Raw genomic sequence first — 25,312 nt, forward strand, 5'->3', positions numbered from 1 at the left:
GCAGAAGGACAACAAGTTCAAAGCCAGCCTCAGCAATTTAGTAACCTGTCTCAAAATAAAATATAAACAGAGGTGGACATGTGGGTCAGTAGTTAAACGCCCCTCTGGTTAAATCCCCTATGCCAAACCCCACCCCCCCAAAACAAAACAAAACCAAAATACCTTTCTGAGGTCAGTATAGTTATTTCTGTGTGATAAAAAGTATTAATAGCTTTGATTTGTAATTTTTCTTAATACTTGTCCTATACCCAAAAGGAAACGCTTATTAAATATTTTAAGTGCCACTGTGAATGCTACTTTGTAACATATATTTGTATTAGATTAAAAATAATCTTTTGAGATCATTAATTGCTGCTTCTCAACCCACTCCTCACAGATGGCTCTCTATGTAGTTATATAATAGCACTTTTCTAGAGCAGCGTTTTTAAAAGTCTAATCTGTGCACTTATATAGGAAAGAGAGCCTGTCATCCACATAATCTTTTATCATTTATCATATTATATCTTCATATTATTAAGTGACATGAATTATAATTTATTTCAGAAGACGTTTTTATTAAAATGCCTTGTTCCAGCTTTTAATCAAAAAAACTTTGTTGTTCCTTGACTATGCCCCAAATATAAACACATTTCACCACCTCTCATGCTCACATGTTGTATCAACTGCAATAACCTCCTAATTGGTCTTTTGTAATTCCATCTTTGCTACATAATAGAGTGAGTCTTTAAAAATATATATCACATTGTTTCCGCTTATTTCCCAATTGGCTAAATCAAATTTAGCAATGGTCCACCAGTTACTCCATGATCTAGCCCCAGTCATCTTTCTGACCTCATCTATCATTCCTCACTTTGTTTCACTCAACTCTAGTCACCCTGTGTTATAGTTTGGATGTCAGATGTCCCCCAAAAGCTTAGGTGTGAGACAATGCAAGGTTTAGAGGAGAAATAATTGGGCTGAGAGCCTTAATCCAATCTGTAAATTAATCCAATGATGAATTAACTGGGTGGAGACTGAAGAGGGGTAGGGTGTAGCTGGAGAGGATGGTTCCCTAAGAGCATGCTTTTGAGGTATATATTGTGTTTGGCCAGAGGAGTCTATCTCTGCTTTCTGATCATTATATGAACTACTTTCCTCCACCACACTTCTGCCAAGATATTCAGCCTACCTCAAGCCCTGAGGAATGGAACAGGCTGTCTATGGACTGAGACCTCTGAAACCGTGAGCCCTCAAAGAAACTTTTCTTTCTCTACAATTGTTCTAGTCCAGTCTTTTAGTTGCAGCAGCGAAAAAGCCAACTAAAACACCTTGTTTTCTTTGAAGTTACTTGAACACACCCAATAGAATTCTACTTCAAAATCTCTGCGCTTGCTGTTCTTCTGTCTAGAATACTCTTCCCCCAAATACTGCATGGCCTAGGTCTTTCCTTCAGTCTTTGCTCCAATTTTGTTATTATCATCAGAGACTTTCCTTGTGATCTTTTAGAAATAACAAACTACCCTCTTCCTAACTCTAGTCTTCCTACCATGCCTGATTCACTTTATGTGACCACCTGATATTTTATATATTTGATTACTATTTTGTCCCCCAACCAACTTGCACAAAAGAAAGGATTTCATCTGTTTTTTTTTTTTTCCCCCAGTAGAATTCCCATTATCTACAACAATGTCCAATACCAGGTAGGTATTCAGTAGTAATACTGAATGAATGAATTTAATACTGCCTCCAGTAGATATATATTTTTTAAATTTTACTTTCCCTGAACTAGTTTTTCCTGGTTCTTCTATTTCTTAGTCTCAAGAGATGGTAGCTTCTTTTTCTCTGCTCTTTCACTACTTCTTAATGATAGGCTATAATTGGTATAGAGAAGGTTTCAGAAAGATATATTCAGATAAAGTTCATCCTAAACTTCAAGTAAAAACCAGCTTGAGGCAGGAGGATCATAAGTTCAAAGCCAGCCTAAGAACTTAAGAGACCCTGTCTTAAAAAATAAAAAGGATGGGGGATGTAGCTTGGTGGTTAAGTACTCCCCAGGGGTTCAACATCTGAAACCAATAAACAAACAAACAAATAAATAAATATCAGCTTGAGTGAAGAACTCTAGCTTTTTGCAGAGTAACTTACAATGGGCTTATCAACATCTTGTTGCTGAAACTAGGTTTTTTTTTTTTTTTTTTTTCCCTCCCTATTTCTCAAAAAGGGATTGACATATCCAAGGGATTGACATATCCTGACGGGAATGTAAGTTATATAAAGGACTGTAGTTTATCTAAAATAATGTTCAGTGAACAACAGGGACTTCTGAAAAGATGGAGTAGACAGGAATTACTATTTTTACAGATAAAAACCAGACAGATGACAGTCAACAGGACAAGTAAGTTAACATTTATTTGACAGCTTTTTGTGTACAGGCACATTCTAAGCACTTTACATTCACTAAATTTCACAAGGCCCTTGGGTACTAATATAATGCACTGTGCAGAGACATTAAGAGATAGTAAGCAACTCAAACAAGGTCATTCATTTTGTAATTGGAACCAACCGCATTGCAATGGAAAGCAACGTCTTCATTATTTTTTACATGACTCCTCTTCCAGATACAGCTTTCTGAAACCCCAGTCTAGGGTCTACCCTTTCCAGACTCCGACGTGCAAAGAAGGATTCTGGCTTCCGAAAAACATTTTATTGAAAAACTCGCTTTTAGGTTCAAACTCCGTGAGAGTTTTGGTCGGAGCATCTGCAGCCCATGACCAATCGGCTGTGGAGCACAGAACCAGTGTGGCTATTCCTCTGCCTCTGGGAAGGGCCAGGAGGAGAGTGTCAACAAGCCCGCCCCTCCTCGCAGGGCTGGGCAGCCGCAGTCGGGGCCTCACGGACGTCAGCTCCAGGCCGAGCCCTCAGTCGCTCGGGCTGCCCACCGCACTCGGCCCCCGGGAACCCGTGCCCTGCCCGTCCTTACCCCGGTCCCCGCGCTCTCCATCCCCGGCCTAGGCCCACATCCTCCCCGGGACCCCGCACTCACCTCCCGTCCAGCTCTGGCCGGGGGGTGTCGGCCGAAGGACCCGCGGCGCCATCCCCGTTGAGTACGGAGGCCCGGCGGCTTCGCCTTCGCGGCCGAGGCTGCTTCTGAGCCGCCGGCTCTAGCTCCATGTCGTGGAAGAGGGGGTGGGGCGGTGGCCGGGTGCCCGGGAGACCGACAGGCACGGGCACAGTGCCCGCCGCTTCTATGAGGCAGCAAGTGCCTGTTAGAAAGCCGCCACCACCACCATCATCCGGGGATTTGAAAATGGCGGCTGCGCAGCGATCACCCAATCAGGAGCAGGCGGTGGTTGCTAGGGGACGTGGAGTCCCGCCCCCTTCTCTGCCAGACCTGAAGGCGCCCAGGGAAAGGGAGAGAAGAAAGACTGGAGGGGAGTTGGGAAAGTTTGGTTTTCATTCCGACTGTATTTCTCAATCCCCTAGTACTTCTTTCACTGTTTATTAGGACTTTTACTGCAGTCCAAGGCAAATGGACTGGAAGCATTTCAGGTCACTAGATCTTCATTAGCGTTTAGGGAGGATAGAGGTTATAAGTAATGACCTATACTGAAGCTTGGTTATTGACTATACTAAATTATTCTTGTGAGATATATCCCCAATTGCCAAAGATCATGGAACTGTCTTTGGAAACCCGGGCTGTTTCTAAGAAACCAGTGAAATCTAGTTATGAGCCCTATGCTAGGAGACTGTGACTTCTCTGCGTCTAAGAAGGCAGCTAAAGGAACTAGTAAATAAAATAAAGGACCTTCTCAAGAAGACAATTGTGAAACAAATGAACATGTTCTTTGATTTTAAATATTGTACTGCATGTGTTAAAGTCTTTAAAAATTTTCTCTTATTTGGCATTATAAATCCATTTCTTGGAATTTATCCTAAGAAATAAAATTATCTGTACATGAAGATATATTAATGGCATTGTTGTTATAATAGAAAAATTAAAGACAACTAAACCAAACAATGATAGGAAAATTGCCAATTCTGGCTCATCTACTGGAAATAATATTTTCAGCCAATAAAAAAAATTGGGACGTGTAATAGAATAATACATTGTAATTTTCAGTAAAAAACATGGAACATAAAGGTGTATTCAGTATATTCAGAGTCATGAATTGCAAAATATTACATAGTGTATGAAGATGTCTGTAGGTATCAGACTTTTGGGCATTTAAAACATTTTAAATTTTACTTTCTTATGTTGAATACTTTTTTGAAAAGAGTGAGATACTGAACTTGTATTACCTTTACAACCCAAGGGTAAAATGCTTTAGTTTGAAAAGGATAAGAAGTTAGGGAGTAGGATATCCTTCACTAATAAACACCTTTACCCCACCTACTCTTCCCTCAAAATTAAAGAAGGAAGTACTGTTTTAGTACAGTTACAACATAATAATACAGACTGTAATCCCAGATAGAGCTTTATAGGATGCAGATATTTGGACGAAACCACATATTTACCCACAGGAACAGGTGAGATCCTTGGAAGTCAGAGTTTGTCTTCAGTTCTGCAGGTCCTAAAACTGGTTTTGGTGGTGTATTGAGAGGTGGCCCATCCTTTTGGAACCTGTAACAATCACTGTGCTAGTTGTTAAATATTTCTAAATCTATGATCATTAATCGACACTTAAAGATGATCATTAATCGACACTTAAAGATTTCTTTAAGTGTCGATTAATGATCATAGATTTAGAAATATTCTCTTGGAGGATTTCCAAAATTTTTAGCCATATGCATGTGATTGAAATTGTTAGGCAGATTAATTTTAAATAGATTCAACAACTAGCACACTAATATAAATTAATATGTAATAAATAATGATAAAATCTATTCCTTAGATAAATTAAACACTAGTTTTACAATACTGCTGATCAAGTGATATATATTTTATAGTGCAAAGCATTTATCAAATCCAATCCAATAATTTTCTAATTATTTGTTGATTTTGGTGTAATGTTTTGTTTGCCACTATTATTACTAGCTAAATGGAGCTTGAAATTACATACAGAAATGAAATAAATTTATGAACAAAGACTTTCCTATTAAGGAACTAGTAGTCTTAATAATCAGGAAATTTCTCTTTAGGTCATCAATAATTTTTTCTTTTTGTTTTGAATACTCTTTTGATAAATTCATAGCAATTACACTCAAGAGAATGAATGTGTGTATATGCGCATGTGTATAAATACATATGATGTAATAATTTTAAAAATAAAAAATAAATTTAGTATCTTTATTATTGTTATAAAAATGTTTATTAGATTAATTTTTAGTTATGTCAAACTTAATTGCTTCTGCCAAATGGAAGACATTGTAGTCCAATAGTTAAATATGTGGTTCTCAGGAAGTAGTGATTCAAATCCTGGCTTACCTACTCAAGGTTTAAACAACTTCCCTGCCTATCAGTGTCCTTGTAAAATGTTTATGGGGGGCAAGGGTCATGATAATTATACTTATAGTACTGCAGTGAGTTAATATGCCTTTAGAAGAATCATCGGCATAGTCAGACCTATGCTGCCTTAGCTTCAATGCCATGAACAAAATTCAAGTTGTTACAAGTGAAGGGTGGGAATTGAGTGGGTATTAAAAATTCATCCATAAAATGGAGGTAGAATTCGATGCCTGTAGTGAAAGTTACAGCTCCTGTACAAAACCATGTGACAGTATCCTGAGATACTGCCAGCAGAGTTAGATGGCTATGGGTCTGGGAGGTCAGAATCTGGTGTTCGTCATTGGGCTGCCAGAGCCTGCCATGCTGGGGAGATACACAATGGTGGGAGTTCGTGTGCCTAGGCAGAGTACTTGGCTGATGTGCTCAGTGGTACCTCCTGGACTGCCTAAGATTGAGTGGGCATTCCTTACCACCTGGGATTCCTAGGAGAAGCTGTTGAGGGCCCTGGAGGCTGGACTTTTAGGATAACACTGAGCCAGATATTGAGCCAGGCACTCTTTAGTTTCTGGATTGTGGGGCAGGGGAGGCCCCAAGGGGTGGGGTGGGACTGGGACAGGTGGGGCGAACTTAGGGGACCCAGAAAAGTAGTTACAACTAGTACAAAAGTGATTTATTATTTTTTTCTAACAACCAGTAAGCTTATACTAGTTTGTGCCAGCTGTATATAACTTGGGCTTCATAGGGAAAATACTGGAAATGCCCATTACTTCCCTTTTCTTCTGCCATCCCAACAATCTGATTTACCACTCTGCATTTTAGATACTTCAGTTCTTTCATCAAATCTTCAGATTCATATTTGCAGAAACATCAGAATTAGAATGCTTTAAAGATACCGGACCTATTATTTTTCTTATGCTACCAATGGGAAGGTCACCTTTATGGTAATTATCTTCAAGGAAAAATTTCAGTTTTCTCTGAGAAACAGAAGTGTATGATGTATAGGCACAATAAGGCAGTATATTTGAAATCAGGTTTGTTATCTTTTAAAATCTATCACGTGTGGCTATTTCTTCTATCTATCTATCTATCTATCTATCTACCTACCTACCTACCTATCATGTAATTACTGTATTGGTCTGCTTTCAGATATTTCAATGAGGAAAACTAAAATTCCAGAGATGGGATATTAGCTGTTGGTTGAGAGAAGGTGAATAAAAGTTAACAATATAAATGTGTGACCAGAGAAGGCACTATTGATCAGAAGTACACTGAATTTTTTTTTATGATTATATGATCTTATTAAGAGATCACAGAAGATTTAAAAGGCTGAATTGTGTTCCTAGTGGGAAGGAAGGATGGAGGAGGAAAAGGAAAGGGTTTGGCTTGATGGGAGGGAATAATAGTAGACAGTGATTTTGGTGGCTTCCAGGGTTGCCAAAAGAGTATTTTCAAAGAGAACTTCAGAAACCTCAGAATATCGATCAAAATAATTTTGAAAACAAAAAAATTCCTTGCTGACAAGGTTTTCTTTCTTAGCCAGCGAACTGGCAAGTGGATTGACTGACCCATTCACTGAGTAATATTTCAGGAAGAAACTTTGAAAAGAAAGGGAATCCTAATTATAAACGCCACATTTTTATCACATGGAAATTTTTTCATTTTTTCAAGACCTAAGGACAGCTACCAAGTGTTGTTGAACCAGTAGTGCGTGCGTGTGTGTGTGTGTGTGTGTATGTATGTAGGTATATATATATGTGTGTGTGTGTGTGTGTGTGTGTGTATATATATATATATATATATATATATATAAATTTATTTCAAGGAATTGGTTTCCATGCTTATGGATGCTTAGGTCTATAGAGTCTGAGATCCCAAAGGCAGGCAGGCAGGCTGGAAAATTTTTGAGTTGGTGCTGAAACAGAAGTTGTAACACACAGCAGAAATTTCTTCTTTCTTAGGAAGACTTTGGGCTGGGGATATAGCTCAGTTGGTAGAGTGCTTGCCTCACATGCATAAGGCCCTGGGTTCAACCCCAAGCACCAAAAAAAAAAAAAAAAAAAGAAAGAAGACCTCAATGTTTTCTCTAAATGCCATTCAAATAATTGCAAGAGGCACACATATATTATTGAGTACAAAAAGAAAGTGTTTGAATACTATTCAAAAACTATACTTAAATAGTGATATTAATATTTTATCACAGAGATTTTAAAGCAAAAATTATTAGTACCAATGGTGATTCAAAATAATGTTTCAGTTCCACAGAAAATATTAATTTAAAATTTATATGCTCTTGATGACATAGTCTCAAAATACATCAAGCAAAATTTGACAGAAAAAGAAATGGTAGATGAATCCATAATCATAGCATAAATTTTGACATATCTTTTAAAATAATTGATACTGAAAATTTGAACTACACAATAAATCAGTTGGACTTAATAGATCTATTTATTGATCTTACCTGTCTAAAACACATTCTTTTCAGGCATTCATGAAACATTTTCAAAAATGGACCATATGGCAGAATATAAAGGAAGTTGTAACAAATATATAAAGAGAGAAATCACTTAAAATGTTTCTGAACTTAATGCAATTAATAAAACATCACATGATGGTGGACATGCATGAGTGGGAGGTAGACAGTTTTTGGTTTGCTCTATGTATTTAGGATCTTTTGACTCTTGTTGAAGAGAAGCTATTCAAAAAGCACTCAGGTAATAAGAAAAGTTGATTTGCTATCACAGCAAATTTGCTTATACTCTTTCTTTTCCCCATCAATGGTTAATGAATTCATAACCCAAGAGGAGAATTTTTAAAGATGCTTGTTATTTTCAGCATAGGTGTGTGATGAAAGCAGATTGTGATAAGCTGTCATTAACTCACCTGCAATTGGCACAAACTTTATCACAGGTCGTTTAAACCCATCACAGTCAATTTTAGACCAGAGAAGTGTAGAACTAAAAAGAGACGGTACTGCTTTAAGTGAAGAAAGTTTGCAGCCCTCAGGTGGAGTCATTTCCGGGTCCTGTGATTAAAGTGTAGATAGAAATGATTGCTCCTCAATCATTACCACTGGGCAGTAGGGGCAAGTGCAGATCAGCATGGTAAGTGGCTTGGTACCTGCACATTGTTGACAGTGCTGATTTGGTGCTGAGGCAAATTTTACTCATCTTTTCCTCCACCCAAATTTCTCAGTAAAGTCTTACTACAAGAGAAGAACTTTTAAAATAGACATTTGTTTCTTTCAGTACCCATTCGACGTTGGGAGCAGATTTGAATAGGTTGTAATCTGTTCATCTGTAGCTTTGCTTCTCTCAATGTGAAGGTAGGTTGGTTTGCAATCCTTCACTGCTGTATTAAAGCACTGAAGCAAGAAACTCTCCTTTAGTTTTTACGTTTGTTTTTGAACCACTATGCTTATTTTTCTGTAGAAATCAATTGCTTAATTTCCATTTATGCTTTGGAGTCTCTGGGGACTTCAGACCCAGGCTACTATTGCTAGGATCATAAATGCGTGGCAGGGTAAAGTGCACAGACACTTTCTTTGCTCTCCATTTCTTTGAGTATAATAATGAATATTGTGTTTACAATAATTCTGTTTTGAGACCATCTTTTAAAAAATTTTTGTCCTTTTTAGTTTTACATGACAGTAGAGTCTATTTTGATATATTTATACAAACATGGAGTACATCTTACTCTAATCAGGATCCCAGTCCCGTGGATGTGCACGATGTTGAGACTGACTATGGTGTATTCATATATGTACATAGGAAAGCTATGTCAGATGCATTTCCCTGTCTTTCCTATTTGGGAACCATCTTCTAAGGCCCACTTCATCTGTAATCTCTTCTATGGATGTAATTTTAAGTATCTTAGAATTTTTTTGTCCTTAATCAAAGCAATCTTTAAAACTGATTTCATCTCTAATTATCTGTTGTACTCTCTCTCCAGCATTTTACAATTTGTTAATTTTTTTCTCTCAAGAATTATGCCTTCCAACAAGAGGAATATGTCTAGTAATGGAATGTTCTGTATCTTAACTATAAATGCTATTATTCTGGGGTGATGTTTTACTATGGTTTTGCAAGATATTTCCTCAGAGGGCAAATGACTAAGAGGTACATGAAATCTTTTTGTGTCATTTTTTTTTAAACTGCATATGAATCAACAGTGATCTCAATCTTAAATGTTTAATTAAAAATTATGCTTTCCTAGTAATTCAAATAAGCTGGGTAGCAGCATTCATTGGTGTGCTGCGACCTGTCAGTGTTGAGATTTTGTGGACATTTTGCAGTCTTACAGTGTTTCATACTGTGACTAGTATTTTAGCAGGAGGGAGAGGATAAGAGAAGACTAAGGTGAACATGGTCTTCTACACCCCTGGACCCAGTTCTCTTATAAACCCAGCTTCCTCTAAAGCCAAGCAAGGGGCTTGTTGAACCAAGTGATTCCTGCTGAGTTACAAAAGGACAGTATTACTCTGTTTGAACCACATGAAGAGCAGTGATGAATTTTTTTTGTTAATGATTATTTTTACTGTGAATCCTGTGAGCCACGACCTCATTTGGGTGGAATACAGGACAGGATGATGGACAGCTGCGGAAGAGTTAGTGAGAGAAATGTACATGTAAACTTTACTGATTAAGAGACTCTAACGATGTGTAAACAATGAACACTCTCTTCCCCTTTCTCAATTTTAACTTAAATTTGGGGAAATAAAGCTTTGATCTGATTACAGTAGCTAATGTAGTCATAGCATTTATAGTCTGTCAGGTGGGGAGAGGAATGAAAACTCTTTGCAGATAAAGGCATTTGAAGAATGTTTGCAATGGAATGTGTTGTTTTGATTTTTATCTACCAAAATAGAAGTAGGAATACAAGTTCTAAGGAAGGTGTTTTCAAAGTTAAGTTCTCAGCCTTTATCGTGAGACTGACAGTTACACAGAGAAGAAACAAGAAGGAAGTTCTCCTAAACACGTAGCTTGGACTTCTCCTGAAGAAGGCTGCATTATGCCTCCTGAATCCAAGACCCAAAGTACAAGGTTTTGAGGCTGCTGAGCATGAACAGAGTCCAAGTCAGATTGCAGGGGTGTGGCTGGTCAGAACTTGCTCTCTCCTATGAGAAGAGGTCTGGGTTGACCATGGCCAGTTATTGATGGGGAGGTCCAAGGTCTTTTTATAGTGGAATCTGACTTTGAGACAGTGCAGTTATGGAGCAGCTCAGGGTTGCCCCTCGGCTGACCAGGTCAGCAGACAGCTTGAAGGGCCTGATGATTTGGAAGAGAGGCTCCTCCTTATCTCTCTGACAAGGACTTGTTCTAGGACCACTGGCAATCAAAATGTAGCAATATTAAAATCAGCAATTGCTGTGACTTTAGATTTCTGGGATTTAACCTTTTCTTTTCATCTCAAAAAAGTAAATAATTTTGCCTGCTTAAATTACTAAAAAAGTTGTTTGATTTAAAAAATGGGATGGAAGCTGGTGAGAAGAAAATAGTAGGTTTAGATAAGAAAAAAATTACTTACTATCCAGATGTAACTAGGATTAATATCTTGATGCATTCATTTTCTGTGCCTTTTTAAAAATGGATAGAGCATCATACCCCATAAATATAATAATGTGTCTCAGATGCTTTGTACTTGATTTTTTATCTTAAGCATTTTCCACATATTATTTTTTTTGGTAAATATTTAAGAATTATATGATATGCTCTTTGATTGAAGTAAAATTCTTTAAATAAATATCTGGCAATAGATGAACGCAAGTAGATTGAGTAGATGGTTGAGCAGATTGGTTCTTGGTTTTCACCATTATAAATTATAATATTATGAATGCCAAAATCTTTGTTTTTCAGGACCTCTCTTTTGTAATTCATTTGTTTATGCCACTTGCCTATTTGTCTAGCATATGTCTTAAGAGTTTAAAAAAATCAGGGTATATGCAATTAATTTATACATAGCCCTTTATACAATACATATTTATATATATCAATTTGTTATGGTATAGAAGTTTTACATTTTGGGATTGATAAAGCTATTATATTTTGTCCTTGGCAAAGTTTCTACTAATTTTAGCTTAGACTATTATTTCTTATATAGAGCAAATATGCACAATAAATATAAAATTTCAAGGTCTGAAAAGATAACCTCTTTTATTTGTCTGTGATGATTTATAATACCTGATTAGGTTGAAAATTGATTTTGGTTTTATTCCTTTACAATAACTAGCTAAATTTTTTTCTGGGTGAGTTGGTATGACACCAACACTCACATACTATGCATACACATACACATACCCATTTCCCCATGCATGCTCACATGTGTACATACACATACTCATAGATTATATGTATTCTTAACTGAGTTTTAACTCAATGTACAATAGGTGCTTAATTTATATTGTTGAAATAAACTTTCTAATAGCATTTAAGCCAATGGTTCAGTTGTCTCTGAAGTCTAGCTTATGAACTCTGGTCTTTGGTTTCCATAGGACACTTTTGATTATCATCAGAAGATATTTATCTGTGGGCTTTAGCTTGATTCATCTGTAGTTAGAAGTGCTGAGCAACGGTGCGGTGCTCATGGCCTGAGTGCTTGTCCAGTTCTAACTCACTGTGGCTTATTTCAGAGGGAGTGCCTTTCCATTCACATTGGTCAAGCTGGCGCCCAGATTGGGGATGCTTGTTGGGAACTCTATTGCCTGGAACATGGAATCCAGCCAGATGGCATCGTTCTTGACAGTCAACAGAATCAGTTGGAAAATTCTAAAATGAAGCACATGAATGCATCTTTTGATACCTTCTTTCATGAGACGAGGGCTGGGAAGCATGTGCCCAGAACACTGTTCATGGACTTGGAACCAACTGTTATAGGTAACATAAGGTTTATGTTCTAGTGTACTTCACCAGGTCCACAATCAAACAAATCAAATGGGCAGAGCATGAGATTGTACTAAGCCATCTGAACAGAATCATATAAACCTTTTCCAAATTTAGAGCCTCATTTGATAGCCATTTAGGGTGATGAACATGACAAACATACCCAAAGAGGAGACTAGGTCTTTTTATGTATGTGATGAAACTAATTAAAACCTTGTTAATTTGTCTGCTCATGTATTGTAATAGAACACTGAATTTTTCCTGGATTTGTGAGCCTGCTGCCTGCAGCTACTGGCAAAGAATTTAAAAGTTTGTCATTATTTTGCTTATCAAGAGTAGAATATTTGAAGATAATTTCAAAGCAGCAAGGAACCAAATAAATATTCAAATTATGGGGGGGGGAAATCAATACCAATTTATGATTAGTAATGATAGACTTTGTTGTATCTTGGGAAAACACTCTTGAGGGCTAGAGAAATGGGGCTAGAGAAATATTGGAGAGAGAAGAGTTTATACTGACATGGAAAACAACTAGAGAGCAGGGTAGATTTGGGTTTGAGATTGTGTGTCAGTTATCTGTTCCTGTATAATAAATACCCTCAAACTCGGTGGTTTAGGGTTATAATCACTATGTTGTTCATGAATCTGCAACTTGGTGGGGCTCAGAGAAGACAGCTCCTCTTTGTTCCACAGGGTACCAGCCAGGGAGGTTCAGATGGGAGCTTGGAAAAAGGGGATCTACTTTGAAAGAGGCTCACTTACATGGTTGGCAAGTTGGTGCTGGTTGTAGGCTGAGATGTAGGCCAAGCATGCAGGTAGGGCCTTGGTTACTCTTTGAGATGTAGGCTTTCTGTGGGCTGCTTTGGCTTCCTCACAGCATGGTGGCTGGGTTCTGAGTGCAAGCATCACATGAGAATAAGAGAGAAGACCACGGCACTTTTATCACGTAGCCCAGGAAGTCATACAGTGTCACTTTATCTATTCTGCATGGGTTGAGGTAGTTAACAAAAATCCACAAGGGTGGGGGGGGGAGCATATGAATGAACCCTACCTACATGCAAGATTGGTGAGATTCTAGAAGCACATGTACAATGGGAAATATTTTTGTAGAATATAATCTGCCTGTAATATAAAAATAGAGGCCATTCACACTAGATTGGAGTTGATTTCCTTGTAAGAACAGAGACAAAAAAAGTGACAAACTGATGGGGGCAGGTTGATTGATGTCACTGTAAATGAAAAAACAGAATGTTTTATTAAGAGGAGTGGGTTAGAAATGCTGAGGCCAAGAGACCCATATATAAATTCAGTATTACTCTGTAGATTCTGTGAAAGAGTAAAAAATAAGAAATTACTGATGGCTTTAAGAACAAATGAGTTGGTCATGGTGGTGCATGCCTGTAATCCCAGTGACTTGGGAGGCTGAGGCAGGAGGATCACAAATTCAAAGTCAGCCTCAGCAACTTAGTGAGGCTCTAAGCAACTTAGTGAGACCCTGTCTCAAAACCAAAAAATAAAAAGGGCTGGGAATGTGGTTCAGGGTTAAGCACCCTTGGGTTAAATTTCCCATACCAACCAACCAATAAACAAAACAAAACAAGACACCAAACACCACTACCAACAAAAAACCCCAAATAAAACAAAGAAACCCCATAATGCCCCATAACACCCCCCCAAAACAAAAAACAAAAAACAAAAAATCACCAGATGAGACTGGTATGGAGGCTAAGATAAATAATTATGTTACAGTGTGATTCAAGTTATAAATGCCTAAAGATAATATATAAATTTTTATGCAAGACCAAGGGGAGTTTGCAACTGTGAGCCTTAGCTGGAATCTAGTGTTCCAGGAACCTAGGCAAAGTGGATTATGTGTTTTTCAGTGGACTTTGGTCAGTGTAGTTGAAGGAGCAATGTGGATTTGAAGAGGCTAAATCCAGTTATCATGGACATCACAGCAGGTATTTTAGCTTTTGTTAATCAAAAATGCCAGGCAAATAGAAGGATTAAGGCCCAGGATCAGAAGCTGAGAAAGTCAAAAGACAGGAAGGTAGCAGCAACAATTGGAAGAAATTCCCTAGTCCTCTAGGACATAGCTCACAGGGAGGATGATTTTCAGGGTCCTGAGCCAGTTCAGACAGAGATAGAAGAAAAGTGCTGCAGGATTTAGGGGAAAAGCATTGGTTTTCCTTGTTTTATTCAACAAATAAGAGTGCCTCAGACATTCTAGGCAGTGTTCCTGACATTGGATATGTGTGTGTGTGTGTGTGTGTGTGTGTGTGTGCATGTATCTCAGTCTCTATGGAGACAACATTCAAGTGAGGTACAGACCAAGAAAAACACCCAGTAAACAGTTTTTCCGATGATGATGATAAGTGGTCTGGAGAAAAATAAAGCAAGGAGACGAGGAGGGGCATATTATATGTGTGTGCACAAGGAAAGCCTTAAAGAGAAGGAAATGAGGACATAAAGCCTATCTTTTTGGAAGAGATTAGAAAAGACTTCATGGACAAAGTGATCTTGCACTTGAGTTCTGAAGAATGGGCAGGGGAATTTCAATAATTCATGGGTGAGAGTAAAAGAAATCATGACCACAGACACATTCAGATGCTTGGGAATATTGTTTTGGCTTGAACCTGAGGAGGGTGTTAATGTACAGGAGTTATAGGAGGCTTAAACTGGAATATTTCTTTTATGGCAGAGAAGTATCATAATCTATTGGTGAAAAAATGTTACAATTGGAATCTTAGAAGGCAAACCATGGAATCTCCATGAATAAGATGTTTGATTTGTATTTGATATGAAATAGAGGCCAGTGAATAGTTTAGATTTGGGAGAAAGGCAGATTTAGAACCATAATTTAAAGATTAATCACAAGATTTATTCATTAATGTACTTGGCACCTGCTATGTGCAACATAATGACACAAATAGCATGGATTGAAGAAAATTATAAGATTGTTGCAAGGGTAGGAAGTTATTCTAACTTTTTAGAGTTGAGTTGTCCCTCAAAATTTCATGTGTGAGACAATGCAAGAAGGTTTAGAAGCCAAATGATTGGGTTATGAGAGCCTTAGCCTATTCAGTGCATTAATGCACTTGAATGGATTAACTGGGTAGTGGCTGTAGGCAGATAGAGTGTGGCTCTAGGGGCCATGCCTTTGGGGTTTATGTTTTGTCCCTGGTGAGTGAGAGCTCTCTCTGCTTCCTGGTGCCATGAAGCTGCTTTCTTCCACCACACCCTTATGCCCTGATGTCTGCCTCACCCCTGACTCAGAGCAATGAAGTTGGCCATCCATGTCCTAAGACCTATGAAACCATGAGCCCCACATAAACTTTTCTTTCTTTAAAATTTCTCTTTTCATCTCTTTTGGTCACAATGGTGAAAAAGCTGACTGAAACAGAAATGTCTTTCAATGTCGGCCTCACTGAATTCCAGACCAACCTAGGACTTGATCCAAGAATATATTCTTTCTTTGTAGAATTTTCTATTGTTAGTAGATTGAAGACGCAGATAAACTCATGGAGGAAAATGAAAGATAGCTGAATATTTTTGGTTTTCACAAACTGTTTTGTGCATTCATCCTTCCTGCATTTGAGTCACAGGGTCATTTGAGTTTGTCGTGATTTTGTTGTTAAAATCTCTTATAAATAATACTGATTATAATTTAGATTGGTATACTTTTCATTCTATTTCAGCACATAGTTGGCGATTTTTAGAGAGGAATACTTGTCTCAAAATTCTAAAGCATTATGGAGTAATGAATGGGTTGAATAGTGTCCCCTCTAAACTAATATTTACCTGGAACCCCAGAATGTGACCATATTCGTAAATGGAGTCTTTGCAGATGTAGTTAGTTAAGATGAGGTTATGTTGGATTGGGTTAGGCCCTAAAGTCAAAGAATTGTGTCTTCCACAGGAAAAAAGAGAGGAAGAGGACATGTATGACAGAGGCAGCTACCACCCAAGGATTGTTAAAAGTCACTAGAAGTTGAGAGAGAGAGAGAGGGAGAGAGAAAGAAAGAGAGAGAGAGAGAGAGAGAGAGAGAGAGAGAGAGAGAGAGAGAGAGGGAGAGAGAAAGAGAGAGAGAGAGAGAGAGAACGGATTCTCCCTAGAGGCTCCCAAAGGAACCAACCACAACTTGATTTTAAACTTTTGGCTTCCTGAACTGTTAGAAAATAAATTTTTGTTGTTTTAAGACAAATTTGTTATGGCAGCCTTAAGAAAATAATACAGGGTATATGGTGGAAAATATACTTTCAACTTATATGTAAAAGATTCTACCTTTGTCTAGATTAAGAAACGCTAGTTCTGAAGTATGTTTGTTCTTTTACCACAACACTGGGGGAAAGGGTGGGGACAGTATGGAGCCCTGTGAGGATCAGCAAAGGGCTGACAGTTGAACTGCACTGACTACCTTTCCGCCTGCAGATGGGATCCGTACAGGAAAGTTACGTTCACTCTTCCACCCAGAGCAGCTTGTTAGCGGAAAGGAGGATGCTGCCAACAACTATGCACGAGGTCACTACTCTGTGGGCTCCGAGATCATCAGTCTTGTGCTGGAGAGGATCAGAAAGCTGGCAAGTGACCCCTCTCTCCTCTGATCAGGCCATACCTGGGCACTGGTGGTCTGTAGTAGGATGCACCAACATTATCTACAGGCACCACCATGGCCACCCGAGCCTTTCATCTGGGTGTCTTTGTGGGTGCTCAGACCTGGAAAAGGGTCCCAGTGTTGGTTTTGATTATACCTTGTTACATAAGAAGGGTGACAGAAGGCTTTTACTTACTAGGTGGTCCCATCTACCCTTGCTTCTAATGCAGGGTTTATCTTGCTATCAGAGACTTTTGAAGCACTCTGAAGCACATAATTTTCCAAGTCACCACTGCTTATGAAATTTATAGGACACAGATCCTACACCTGGAGATTGGTTACTGACAGCTCATTGTTCCATAAGGACCCAAGTCTGGAGTAGGTGGTTTGGCACAATCATTAGGTAACGTGATGTCTGCTACATCAGCAGTGTAGATGGAAGGTTTAGAAGAGATAGGTACTTCACCTACTATGGGGGCAACATTATTTCACTAGAATATTTTGCTCATCACTTTCTTTGTTACCGATAAAGGCCTTGCTTTTCATCATCTACCAATACATTCACTCATAGAGGCTAATGAAAGAGGGTAGAATATCTATGCTTTGCTTATATAGGTTGATTATCCCTTATCTGAAATGCTTGGGACTAGAAGTATTTTGGATATTTTTTTTTTCAGATTTTAGAGTGTTTTGCATATATATAATGAGACATTCCAGGGATGGGACCCAAGTCTAAACACAAAGTTTATTTATGTTTAATCTATTCCTTATATACATAGGCTAAAGGTAATTTTATACAATATTTTCAGTGTCCCTATGTTTTGGCTATAACCTGTCACCATGAGATCAGGTATGGAATTTTCCTCTTGTAGCTTCATGTTAACACTCAAAAAGTTTGGGATTTTGAACTTGGGATGCTCATCCTGTAGTAAAACTCAAAAGAGCTTCCCCTACTCCAGAAGTACCACTTAGGTATACTCCAAAGTAACTATGCTTGTTGTGGAGTTAAAACGTAAACCAGTCCTCTCTGAAACTTGTTGACTTTGTTTTGGGGAACTTGTTGTGCCTTCCGGTTGTGCATTGATTTGGCTGCATTCTCACATTGCATGCACTTTTCCTAGGCAGAACAGTGCAGTGGACTTCAGGGATTCTTGATTTTCCGAAGCCTTGGAGGAGGTACTGGATCGGGATTTACATCTCTCCTAATGGAGCAGCTCTCCGTAGAGTATGGCAAGAAGACTAAACTGGAATTCTCTGTCTACCCAGCCCCTAGAATCTCCACTGCTGTAGTGGAGCCTTACAACTCCATCCTCACCGCCCATTCTACCATGGAGCACTCAGACTGTACCTTCATGGTGGATAATGAGGCCATCTATGACATCTGCCATCATAAACTTGGTGTTGAACGCCCCTCCTATGCAAGTATCAATAGGCTGATAAGTCAGGTGGTATCTTCCATTACGGCTTCCCTTCGGTTTGAAGGACCCTTGAATATAGACCTTATTGAATTCCAGACCAACCTAGTACCCTATCCAAGAATACATTTCCCCATGACAACCTTTGCCCCCATCATCTCTGCTGACAAAGCCTACCACGAGCATCTGTCAGTGCCCAACATCACTGCTGCTTGCTTTGAGTTGTCCAACCAGATGGTCAAGTGTGATCCTCAGCTTGGGAAGTACATGGCCTGCTGCTTACTATACCGAGGAGATGTGATCCCTAAAGATGTGAATGCAGCAATTGCAGCCATGAAGTTGAGGACCTCTGTTCAATTTGTAGATTGGTGTCCAACTGGTTTCAAGGTGGGCATCAACCATCAGCCACCTGTGGTGATGCCCGGAGGGGACATGGCCCGGGTCCAGAGAGCTGTCTGCATGTTGAGCAACACCACAGCAATTGCAGAGGCCTGGGACCGGCTCGACCACAAGTTTGACCTCATGTATGCCAAGAAGGCTTTTCTACACTGGTACATCACAGAAGGCATGGAACAAGGGGAGTTCTCAGAAGCCAGGGAAGATCTGGCAGCTCTGGAAAAGGATTATGAGGAGGTGGGGCTGAGTTTCTGATGTAAACAGGACTGGTGGAAACAATGTGAAGTTAAAATGTCATGCTTTCTGTTCAAGCCATTATATACTTAGTGGCTAGAGTTTCCCATACTAGAAGAAAAATGAAATCAAGTGAAGCAAGAACCTAAATTCCACACTAAATTAAATGGGTCTTTATTGATAATGCACGTATATTTCCTTATCTATGGTATAATTCATCTCTGCTGACTAGGAGCCTTCTGGGGAGTCTTTTGAACTGGGTCATGTCTAGGTGGTTTTTTTTGTTTTTTTTTTTTTTTTAAATTTTAGCTTTTATGTTAGAATGGAAACCGGTCTTTCTTCTTGCTTCCTTTAACTAAGAGAGTATTAAACCCTAAAGTTTATGCTTTTCCTTTTCTGTGCCTAAAGCGGAAAAACACTCATATTGATTGTGAATGTTATTTCCCCTGTATCTCTATTTTGTCTGTTGATTAAATAACACATATTTTCAGTCTGTTTCTTTTCCTTCCTTCCAACATGGGCTTTAAGGTTTCCATTTGCTTTTCATTCAAACAAACCAGAATTCTCTTGGGTCTTTATAAAATTTGGTTTAGTTGAAATGCAAATTCTGAGCTTCACTGGAGAGGGTGCTGAAGGAGAACCCTGGGGCTGGGAGGGGTGTAATCCAGGGATCTGACATTATAAAAAACACTGTGAAATCAGTTCTTTGGGACTGAACAGTCTCATTTCAAACAACAAAAGTGTTCCATAGACTCAATAGCTATGAATGCACTGAAACTGCCAGGGAGATTTTTACAAACCATGATGTTTAGTCTGACTACTATTGGAAATGAAGGTGAATTAGATATTACAAAGGTGCGTCCTTGGGCTTAGGTACTGTTCTTGGAGTGATTGTGGCAGATCATCAGGAGCCTCATCTATCTGTTCTGTTTAGCTTGCAGTCTTAGCCCTCCAGTTGTTCACTCTTGACCTCAACCTGGTATATACTTTGGCCCAAGTAGGCATCTGAAGGTAGTAAGTGCTCAAGCCACAGCTACAGGAACACAGTTGTTTTGTGAGACTTCCCAAACCAGAAGGATGCCACCCTCTTTTTTGCTAATACCACTTGGACCCAGGAAATGACCCTCCATTATTTGTAAAAGGGACTTTAATTTTTAGAAGAGTTTTAGGTTCGCAACAAAATTGAGTGTAAAGTAAGGCCCTCCATTTGTAACAGTTGCCCGGGGGGATTCTATCTTGTTCCAAAATCATCATTCTAAGAAATGGCCCTCAAGAATGCCACTTTGACAATATACCATATTGTATATTTTTCAACTGAAATCTTTGTCCTCTCGGAGGCCAGTGACCACAGGTGCAAGTGATATCTAAATACCCTTGAATGCCTGCACAAGTGAGCCGGATTTTTGATCAGTTCTCAAATTTCTAAGCACTGGCTGGATCCCTCTGAGACTCTACTTCTAAGTCCTTCTTTCAAGGGCTTTTTTAGATCTGACATTAAGTCAATCTCATGACAGAGTTCCATTTGGAACATAGGCCCTGTTAATTCTGAGATGTGCCAGGATTTCAGGTATGTAGCAGAGAAAGGAGCATGACTCTCATTCTCGTGTCTCTAATTTGCAGTGATCAAATATTTTGGAAGAATACTAAATTTTTTTTTTCCTCTAAACCTAAGAAACAATTTGGTAATTTTTATCAACATTTAACACAGATCGATAGTGGACTGTCTGAAGTGTGGAAGAAAACCTTCTTCAATTGCAAGAACGTATTGTAGTGTCTGCATTACTGGGTTGGGGGGGATCCACTTTTCAATTTACCTATGTCTCTTATGTTTGCATTTAAAATATTATTTCTCTTAGTAGTAAATAAAGCTATTTGATGACTTAAATAAATACAATGGACTTTTCACATACTTGTGAGTTTTAAGATAATGTTTCTTAAAGAGTGGTCCTTAAGTCTCAAATACTTTTCTTTAGATCTTTGCATTAATTTTATTGCTTAATGAACAATAGGGAAGAAATATTTGGAAGGGTGGATACAAATCATGGCACTGTTGCAATTATGTGACCTTGAAATAGATGCTTAACTTCTCCATACATGAAAACCCTCATTGTGGACAAGGTGATTTCCAGAACCTTTCCAGTTCCAAGAGTCTGCGAGTCTAAGAATTGGTCAATTTATAATGTCGGTTGACTCTACATGCCTTACATAAGTATTACGTTCATGTATTTATCAACTTTCTATCTTTCATGGTTCTTCTTTATTAGCTCGTTAAATATTCTTTCTAAACATTCTTTTTGTGGATACCCAGAGATGACTACCTTCAAACTTAACATTAGCATCTGTCATGCAATAGCACTTCTTCTGCTCTCTGGAACTTCTTTTCTCTCCTCCTGTCCTTTGTGTATTGTTACCTCATATTTTAATACTACATATACTTTGAACCCCACAAGATATTATTACTATTGTTTAAACAGGGAGTGTGTTTGCTTAGATTTGTCCTCACAGTCAGGCTCTCTGATGCTCTTCATTCCTTTTTGCATGACTATACTTCCATCTGGGATAATTTTCCTTCTGACATTAAACAAAGACAAAACCACCAAGCCACCCAGAAACCAGAAAACAAAAACACCCTCCAATGTTCTTTTAATGTGGATCTGCTGTCAGAAAATCATTTTAGTCCTTATTTATCTCTAAACATCTCATGTTAACCATCTTGTAAGGATACTTTCTCTGGTAGGTATAGACTTCTAGGTTGACAGTTATTTTGTGTCAGTACTTTAAAATGTCATTTCATCATCTTCTGCTTCTATCATTTCCATTGAGAAGTCAGTTGTCAATCTTGTTGCCTCTTTGAAAGTCATGCCCTGCTTTGGTGTTTAATGGTGAGATGTGCTTAGGTGTGATTTTTGTTGTATTCATCCTACCTGAACTTTTTAGAACTTTTAGAATTTATGGCTTGATGTCTTCTATCAGCTTTGGAAAAATTTGACCAATAATTCTTTAAATTTTGTTTCTAACTGAGTTTTTCCTCCTATTTTCATGTGATTATACAGGTTAAATCTTTTTACATTGTCTCATGTAAATGTTTTATTTTCTGAGATCATTACTTATGTTTTCCACTCCTATCTTGCAGGAAACCTTGATCTTTCATCTCTTTTGTACACCCCTTCTCTTTTTGCCCATTGATTTATTTTTTTTCCTTATTTATCTAAGTTCCTCCATTCAGAAAGTCAACATAGGGGCTGGGGTGGTAACTCCGTGGTAGCATGCTCACCTAGCATGTGTGAGGCACAGGATTCGATCCTCAGCACCACATATAAATAAATAAAATGAAGGTATTGTGTCCACATACAACAACAACAACAACAAAAGTCAACATAGTCTTTTTTCTGGATTCTGCTGTCCCTTAATGTACTGTTTTATCTATCCACTCTGTCAAATTTCTAAAAGAATATATGTTTTCCATCCTTACTTCATCTTCTGCTTGTGGGCCATCCTTTGTAACTGGGTTTCTCCCCCACCCCAAGCCTTCCTACTGAAATGATCATCTTGAAGATCAATGATCAGACCATTTGTGTCAAAATAATGATCTTTTTGGCCTTAAGATTTCTTGACCTTAGATTTTGGTCATTTTGGTGAAGTCTTTCCTTTGACTCCTGTGACATTGCTTAGTGCGTTTTCTGCATTTAACATCTCCCCAGACTCTTCTTCTACGTTGTCTTCCCTTTGTGGAGAAATTTTTGGTCATATTCTGCCCTTATTTATCATACAGCCACTTATCACAACTGAGCAACTGTTATAGTTCAAGGTGTTCTTTTTCTCTTAAGTCATATCCTGAAAATTCTACCTACTCGCTGGGCCTGTTCTCCCCGATGCTTTACCCAGACTTAAAATTCCATTTCTTCCTGGAAAAACATTATTTTCATCAAAAGAGATCCTTGTTCCTTATGGTGTTCTTGATCTCATTTGTTTATGCCAACATTTTTTTCCCAAAGCAGGTTCTAAACAACACTGTCATTTTTGACTGACCCCCTCATTTCTACATAGAATTAAGTCCCACGGATTTGACTTCTGTAATGTTTTCAGGATCCATTCACTTCCCTTTTTATACAGGTCATCAAATCCTCTCGCCACAACTAGCACTAGTATCTAAATGCTTTTCTGCCTTTCCGTTTGTCTTCCTAACTCATCCCACACACTATTCCATGGCTGAAAATTCCAAAGCACAACTTGGATCATTTTGCTCCCATACCCAAAGCTTTAATGATTCTCTGTTGCTGAAGCCCATTTTTCCAGCACACATTATTCTCTCTCGCCTCTGCTCTTGCTCCTTTTCCCCCTATGACATGTGATGTAATTCCTACTTCAAGGTGCAGTTCAAATGTCACCTGCTCCATGAAGCCTCTTGGGACTCTTCTTTCTTGTGTCCTCTTAACAACCAGAGCTGTCTAGAGAATCCATGCATTCGTACCCAGAACTTCTGGATGGTTGAGATACACTCTGGATTCTCTCAGTATATTGAAAATATTGTAGTAAGTACTCACTGATGGTTTATTTCCACTTGTATACCCTATCTATCCAGTGATTCACAGTTTCATTAGTTTTTTTCCTATTTATTTATTTTGTATTACAATTCTTAATACACTATTATACAATAATTTGTCATATCTCTGATTATATATAAGGTATGTTGACACCAAATTTCATTAGGTTTTTTAAAACATGAAATTTTACTTCAAACTTTGTTTAACTTACATGTTGTTTCTGGATTTAGCCACCGGAGGGCACTAGTGAGACACTTAAGTAACTCTGCTCAGCAGGCACAGCGGGGGGCCCTTGGGTGGGGGGGCTGTGTGTGTGTGTTCTGTGTATGCGTGTGTACACGTGCATTCATATACCTCCAGAAAGAGACTGACAACTTTTGTTTTTCAAAATTACTAACTTACTCAGCTTAAGATGAAAAACCTAATTACTCCTTAAGCTTTTAAAGTCCACTCGTGAATCTTACTATTTATGTCTAGTAAACTTGTATAATAACTTTCAAAGGGAATATACACAAATGTTTGGACCCTTTTACAATCTTAGGTTAAGTACTCTTAACTATTTAAGATTGAATATAAATTTAATATATTCTCTTTTAAGGAGTTTGACAAACTTTCCCAAATATCCTAAGTAATCCTTTCTAAATCTAATAGTTTAAAATATAAATATGGTGAATGAGTACATTTAAGTATTCCAAAACTGTCTGTAAACTAGCCATATATTTTTAAGATCAAAGTGTAAATTTATTTATGAAATTTATTTATTTTAAAATTGAAATCACAAGACTGAATATGATTCTATTGTCAAAACCTCTTAAATATTAAAATACTGCACTTTAAATGCCAAATACGAAGAGCTTCCCTATCACAAGGACATCAATACATCTGTATCTAATTTACCAACTATTCAATGAGCACCTGCCACATGCTCATTGCTATTCTAGACACTCCAGATACAACAATGAACAAAGCAAAACCCATCCCTACCTTGTGGAATTGATGCTAGTGGAGGTGGGAATGGAAGAAATAAACATGAAGTGTATGAACACACCCAATTCCATTGGCTGTCCTTGATGGGTGTCCTCTCTTACACAGTTTCCAATATGTCATATTGGAAAGTTGCAGGACGTAGTGTGTGGTTCTCTATTTCTAAAACAGAATAAATCCCCACACAAAAAAACCTGGGGCCTTTGTGTGTTGCCACATTGGTCAATAATTTCTTTTGCAGAATTCAGTCATGTTTAACTGAAAAAGACCCTAAGTAACCCCCTTCAGACCTTTAGTGACACAGGGTGTATGTGTTCATTAGTAGAAAGCAATGCCGTTGATTTGGGGACACAGACATTGGGTAATTGGCTAGGCTTGATCAGTAAGTAGATAATTAAATTGTTCATGCACATCTGCTTTGAGGAGTAATTCAAAATTGTGACTTAGAAAAATGGCAGGTTATTATACACCAAGAGTTCGTGAAAGTCCCAATCACAATGTTAAATTCTGTGTACCAAGAGCTTATTCTATCACTTGCTGGGTTTCAGGACTTGCTATAGTAAAATGCTCCCTGGTCCCAGCAACTTGCCATTACACTGAAGTGTTAAGTTCTTGCTACTGGAGAGGCTGTTCCTGTTGGTGTATCTGTCCTTCCCTGACTGAGGAGAAGGGAGGGGATGACCAGAGGGTTTTTTTTTTTTTTTTAAATCCTTTTAGAACAATGAAGATTGCTCTCTCTCCCTGCCCCTCCCCAAAGTGTTACACAGTGAAGTCAGGGGTAGCAGATAAAAGTAGCGGTGGTCTTTGGATGTGGCCATCCCACCTTCCAGCATTGTTGATA

At 38.3% G+C, this 25,312-nt stretch overlaps 2 protein-coding genes across 2 annotated transcripts in view; one reads left to right on the forward strand and one right to left on the reverse strand.

Annotated features, from left to right (window-relative positions):
• The window catches only part of Net1 (neuroepithelial cell transforming 1), a 37,857-nt gene extending 34,665 nt beyond the window's left edge, over window positions 1–3,192 (reverse strand). Inside the window, exon 1 of the mRNA XM_046442407.2 lies at window positions 3,023–3,192. Coding sequence (XP_046298363.1) covers window positions 3,023–3,150 — 128 coding nt within the window. The 5' untranslated portion in view covers window positions 3,151–3,192. The remainder of the gene's footprint in view (window positions 1–3,022) is intronic.
• Tubal3 (tubulin alpha like 3) lies at window positions 3,149–19,433 on the forward strand. Its single transcript, XM_058578667.1, has 4 exons — window positions 3,149–3,376; window positions 12,054–12,297; window positions 16,736–16,888; window positions 18,024–19,433. The coding sequence occupies exons 1-4, from the start codon at window positions 3,149–3,151 to the stop codon at window positions 18,962–18,964; spliced, it is 1,566 nt and encodes a 521-aa protein (XP_058434650.1). The 3' UTR covers window positions 18,965–19,433.
• The last annotated feature ends 5,879 nt before the right edge of the window (window positions 19,434–25,312 follow it).

The sequence above is a fragment of the Marmota monax genome, unplaced genomic scaffold (assembly GCF_021218885.2).
Source record: "Marmota monax isolate L192 unplaced genomic scaffold, Marmota_monax_Labrador192_F-V1.1 WCK01_AAM20220418_F8-fsc00072, whole genome shotgun sequence".
Lineage (NCBI taxonomy): Eukaryota > Metazoa > Chordata > Mammalia > Rodentia > Sciuridae > Marmota > Marmota monax.